The sequence below is a fragment of the Trichoderma ghanense genome (assembly GCF_004382785.1).
Source record: "Trichoderma ghanense strain CCMA-1212 chromosome Unknown scaffold_0, whole genome shotgun sequence".
NCBI lineage: Eukaryota > Fungi > Ascomycota > Sordariomycetes > Hypocreales > Hypocreaceae > Trichoderma > Trichoderma ghanense.
Window position 1 is genome coordinate 3,721,296 of NW_027395663.1, and position 5,970 is coordinate 3,727,265.

Below are 5,970 nucleotides of genomic sequence, written 5' to 3' on the forward strand. Positions count from 1 at the left end.
GAACGCCAACCCTAACTGTACGCAATGGGCAGCCAAAAGGACACTCGTCCCAACTTCCTCGTCATAGTGGCCGACGACCTCGGCTTTAGCGATCTTGGCTGCTATGGCTCCGAGATAGCAACCCCTCACATCGACGCGCTGGCCTCGCAGCAAGGGGCGCTGCGCTTCACACAATTCCACGTCGCCGCAGCTTGCAGTCCGACGCGTTCGATGCTCATGACGGGAACCGACCACCACATTGCCGGGCTGGGACAGCTGCACGAGTTTGTGCGCAGCTCCCCTGCTCACCAGGGCCAGCCGGGCCATGAGGGCTATCTGAACGAGAAGGTGGTTGCTCTGCCAGAGCTTCTATCTGCCGGCGGCTATTTCACTGTCATGAGCGGCAAATGGCATTTGGGTCTGCAGAAACACCATCTGCCCGTCAAGCGCGGCTTCAAGAAGAGTCTGGCGCTACTGCCGGGGTGTGCGAACCACTATGGTAAGACTTATTGCTGACCACAGTTCTCCCGCATTGAATCAAGAGGTCCAGCAGCTAAAAGACGAATAAAATAGCCTATGAGCCTGAATACCAGGACCCCTCCACAGAGCCCGGGCGATTCTTCGAGACCGCAACACGAGCGTTACACGCCGAAGATGACCGGTATCTCAACGAGAAAGAGCTGGGTGAGGGCTGGTACTCTTCAGACGGCTATGCCAGCCGCATGATTTCGTACTTGGAAAACCGGACTGAAGAGGAGCGTCAGCAGCCCTTCTTCGCCTATCTCCCCTTTTCCGCGCCGCATTGGCCGCTTCAGGCGCCCAAGGAAGTGTGCGACAAGTACAAAGGTCTCTATTCCGACGGGCCTGAGGCTCTGCGCCAGAAGCGTCTGGAGCGGCTCAAGTCCATTGGGCTCGTCAGTAAAGATGCCGTGGCTCACCCCGTTGTCACGACCGGCAACGAGGTGAAGGACTGGGAATCTCTCGATGCAGAGACCCAAGCTGCGTCCGCAAGGGCCATGGAGGTGTATGCGGGCATGGTAGACCGCATGGACTGGAACATTGGCCGTGTCATTGAGCATCTGCGCAAGAGTGGCGAGCTGGACAATACTTTTGTCATGTTCATGAGCGACAATGGCGCTGAGGGAGCAAGTTACGAGGCAAGCCCTCTGGTTGGCGATAGCATCATGGCACACGTCAACAAGTACTACAACAACAGCCTGGACAACATTGGTCGAGGCGATTCCTTTGTGTGGTACGGCCCCCTCTGGGCCCAGGCCGCAACCGCACCATCACGGCTGTACAAGATGTTCTCTACCGAGGGAGGCTGCAGAGTTCCTCTGGTCGTCAAGCCTCACTCAGGCATCAACAACCAGCGCGGCAATTCTGATGGAGGTGTCATCACTGACGCTTTCTGCACCGTCATGGACATCGTGCCCACGGTCCTCGACCTTGCCGGGCTGAAGCATCCAGGCACGGAGTACAATGGCCGCAAGATTGCCTCCCTCCGTGGTCACAGCTGGAGAAGCTATTTGGAATCTGCCAGTGGCTGGAGTCGCAAGTCTCCGATCCACGACGCCGACTACGTCGCCGGCTTCGAGATTGCCGGATCAGGAGCGCTGCGTCGCGGCAACTGGAAAATCACGTTTGTGCCTGCTCCCAAAGGGCCTCAGCGGTGGGAGCTGTTTGACATCGAGGCTGACCCTGGCGAGACGAATGACCTGAGCAAGGAGGAGCCGGAGAGGTTCAAGGAGATGCTTGCCCTCTGGGAGGAGTATAGGAAGGAGGTGGGCGTTGTTGGTCTTGCTGGTGAGTACCCGAGGGCAGTTCAAGGCGCTCAGAAGACGACTCTGAAGGATGAGATGGAGGATCCTTATGCTTGGATCAAGTATATAGGCAGACCAGAGATAACACCTAAAGAGCTGGCGGGAATCGTCCCGTCCGTGTAAAGGGATACGCTGAGTAGAATGGTCGATCAAGTAAAGATATATATAGAAGTAAATACCCAGTAAACTGAAATGCAGTTGTACTTTAGAAGTACTGCAATTCTTGTATGATCCGCTCGCTAACGGATGATTGACTTCTCAACTCTCTCCTCTTTAGTATGCTAGGACATCGTTGCTTCAGATGTTGGCCGAACTCATGTCAAAATCCAACCAAGCAGGAGGCTCTGAAATGCCCCAGGAGATGTAGTTGGACATCTCTCCTGCCATCCGGATGTAGTCCTCCGCCAAATCTGACAAGTCCACCATCTCCTTCGGCACTCCCCCCTGAATCGTCGATACATCCTGGTCGTTGACGCTAGGAGGCGTAGGATGCGAAGCGCTCGTGGATGCTAGCTGCATACGGTCTAGAGAGAACTCGACACCGTTCAGAACACCGCCGCTTCCGATGCCGCCGCCGCCGCCACTGAGGGCTGTGCCCTTCGGGGGCATCGAGATGATCGGGGGAGGGCGGACGGTGATTGTTGCGGGCGAGCCAGGTAGGTCGTTTCTTGCGGTTGGTGATGAGCCCCTTCGGTGTTTTCTTTGGGCGCGGATCTCTTCTTTGGCGAGGCGGAATGGTGCAAGGTTGCTGAGGAAGCCGGCGTCCTCTGGGCCTGTCACTTCGGCCTGTTCTGTGTTCATTGATCTGGAGAAGGGTTAGAAGCCGTAGGTTACGAGATAATGGGGGAGTGACCAACATTGGGCTTGGATAGGCTTGCCACTCGGATACAACGTTGCTGAAGTCGAATTTCTCCAGCAATGGTATCAAGGCTTTGTGCTGCCATGATATAACGGTTAGCTATAATCTTCAACTTCACTTCTCATCACCTATGCGATCGACTCACGTAAGGATTCGACTTGTCCTTCTGAAGGTGAAGGATATCCAGTGCCCTCATGTTGAACCGAATATTGTAACTCGCTCGCTCTCTCACATCGATAGCGTTGGATGTAGCCGTAGCAGTGTGAATGATCTGAATCTTGGTCGACTCAAATGTCGCCATCAAGCTGTGTAAATCATCGAAGACGCGGATGCCGTAGCCGAACCCAACGCGAACAAGGCGCGATATTTCGTCTGCGTGGAAGCGACACCGCTCTTGGCACTGTCTGCGGAACTCGAGAGGCGCAGAATGAAAGGCGGCTGACAGAGGAAAGACGTATCCCGGGAGTGAGACTCGAAGCAAATCGCAGGCAATTGAGTGGTAGAGAAAGTGAAGCATAAAGACTGCGCTGATGATGCTGAGTTCCTTGTGGACGTATGCGTTGAGATCGGAAATCACCAGCTGTTCGGGTAAGCCCGCGTACCAGATCTCTAGGCGTTGAATGATGTCGAGGAATGCAGACCCAGGATCCCAGATGTTGGCCTCTTGGCTGTTGTTTCGAATCAGTCTGAAGATATGCGTTAGCGATGCGCATCTGGAGGATCGCCAACTCCCAAACTTCCAGCAACTGACCTCAATACCCGCGTCCGGAGCTGTACAAGATATATCGTGTGAGAGCGAAGGTTCAGGTAGCTTCGATCCGGGAAGATCTCAAAGGTACTCAGCCTTGGTGCATTCAGGTCGCTGATATACTGCTCCTGGGCGATAAAGTTGGCATCTGAGCATGGCAGCGGTACGCATGGGAAATCGTCCTTCCAGTAAATGTTCCCATCTACCCCACCACCGAGGAAGCTATCCAGAAGGTAGCATGACCATAAGAGCCTCCTTTCGGTCTCGAGTTGAGTCATATGAGCGAGTCCCGGAGCATCCGACACCTTCTTGGGAGAGTCAAGACTGAGCAACCTCATGATACGCAGGCAGCATCCAAAAACCACAAACGCCAGAGCATGCTGGTCCATGGCGATGGAATGCTCGCAAATAAGAACCATAGCCTACCATTTCGGTATTAGATGTGCGCAAATTGGGGTATGAGATCGCATATCACAAACCATCATTGTCGAGAGGGAGGGGTTCGCTATCTCTCTCATGGCCAGGTCTCTGGCTCGTTCGGCCCAAGCTGCCCCGGGAATGCCATAGGACGCATTGAACTCGGTAGCATCATCTAACAGGTGCATTCTGACGCCATAGTCAGCCAAAAAGAACCGACAGAAATGCGATCAATGCTGCCCCTCCATACCTTGCACCAAGCGCAGCGACTATGTAGATCACGGCCTCTCCAAAGACTTCGTTGAGGGTGCCTCTATCCAGTGCCTGATAGAAAGTCGGCTTGTGGATAAATCCTAAGCAACGAAGAGTCGATATCCGATCAAAGAACTTATCGGCCAGTGCTCGTAGGTGAAGCGCATCTTGTGGTAGGGTGTCCGCGAAAAGCCTGTGAATGAAAAGAGGAAAATGGTCAGTTTCCTCATCTTCCCGCAGTCTCTTGCTGTCATTCCTACTCTTATTCTTAATCCCCGCTGGCATACATACCATTGAGAATCATGTGGAATCGGCGTAGACAGCGAAACGGAAGTCCTCGCCTTTTGGCTCTCAGGAGTAGAAACGCTGCCGCGGCGATTAGACGAAGCCGTCATCGTCAACACCTGGGCTTGCCCTGCCATCATCGAGGGTGCCGACGACTGGCCAGCGGCAGCATCGTATTTGGGATTGTATTTGCAGGTAAACCCCTTGTTCAGGCACCGCCTGCAAACGGGCCGTGAGCGGCAGCAACGGCTCTTTGACCGGCGGCATTCGTCACAGGACCCGACCTTCCGCTTCTCGACGCCCGAAGCCCGGTAGATGGTGTCCACCGAGTCCTGGACACGCTGCCGTGATCCATCCTTTTGCGATAGGACTGGTATGTCACTATAACCGGGGCACTTTACGCCAAGGCGATCGCAGTTGCGGCATGTTGGTGAGTTGCGATCGCACCGAACCTGCTGCGAATGTTAGCCACCCGTTCATGGCCAACGATAGCTTATAACAAGGCTCCAATGTAGATGCATTTGACGAGATGTGGGTGGACAACGGCCAATTGGGATGAGATTTGGTTGGTCAGCTTGCCTTTCTTGAGCGGCAGACGACGCATCCTGTCGCCATTGTATCTTATCCCTCCGAGGCGGCTGCTTATGCATATGAAGGTGGGTGAGTTAGGGGTCTTCAAGGCACAAGAAGTTGGAGATCTGGGGTAGCGGAGAAGTGGGGCAGCGAGTAGTCACATTCCATCGCAAAATACAGATTAGAGATGGCGTAATGGAATTTGTCTAGGATAGAGAGGCAGTGATATGGAGAGCTCTATGTACGAGTAAGCACCGAGGCTCCCTTGTAACGGCGACGCGAACCACTTCCGGCTTTACCCCCTGTTCATGCATGTCCATTGCGGGTTCATCGTTGTGGCAATGTGTCCGCTCATATTTCCTACTTGTATAAAGGGGGAGAACCAGCCTGCCCCAATTCTCTGAGCTGTCCATCCGTCATCAGCACCTTGGAAGCCTGGTGCAGCCCATCATTGGCCACAAACTTGATCTATAGCAACTCCACCAGCACCAATAGTACTCGCTACCAGCTTCAACACGCCAACCTGCGTCTTGGTGGTCCGGCTACCATTGGCTTCAGCCTTCGGCTCTCGTGATTCGTCGTACAAGCATTGCTCGTTGTGCCAACGAAGAACTGCTTTATTTCGCCAAGCTGCGAAGTCCGACGCGTCTGCCCGCATTCGACATAGCGCCATTCTGGTGAGGCTCATCTGTGTGCCCCGCGGTTACACTCCCTTCTTTGGAGCCAGCTGCAGACAAAATGTAACCCTGCAGCGCCGTACATATATAAGTCAATGAAGCATCGTTGTGCATCAACCAGCCGCCTGAGCTCAACCTGGGAGCAGAGTCATCTGCATCATCTCCCGCCTGGTTAGCTCAATCGGTAGAGCGTGAGACTCTTATCAGAGATTCACGTTCTGAATATAGACAATCTCAAGGTTGCGGGTTCGACCCCCGCATCGGGCTTTTCCTATAATGACTCAGGTTGAGATGTCAAGGCGGCAATCTTTTTTTGTTCTCTTTTTGTAATTTTTTTTTTTTTTTTTTTTTTTTTTT

The 5,970-nt window shown here is 53.7% G+C and overlaps 1 protein-coding gene across 1 annotated transcript; it reads right to left on the reverse strand.

The window, feature by feature from the left end:
• Positions 1-2,099: 2,099 nt before the first annotated feature.
• On the reverse strand, positions 2,100-5,204 carry CCMA1212_001306 (uncharacterized protein; the record flags this gene model as incomplete). The annotated part of the gene is made up of 8 exons (XM_073698738.1): positions 5,048-5,204; positions 4,370-4,815; positions 4,077-4,271; positions 3,889-4,015; positions 3,413-3,831; positions 2,807-3,347; positions 2,660-2,739; positions 2,100-2,607 (listed from the first exon to the last, which is right to left on the reverse strand). Exons 1-8 carry the CDS (start codon positions 5,102-5,104, stop codon positions 2,100-2,102), a joined length of 2,373 nt encoding a protein of 790 aa, XP_073563117.1. The 5' UTR covers positions 5,105-5,204.
• Between the last annotated feature and the right edge of the window lie 766 nt (positions 5,205-5,970).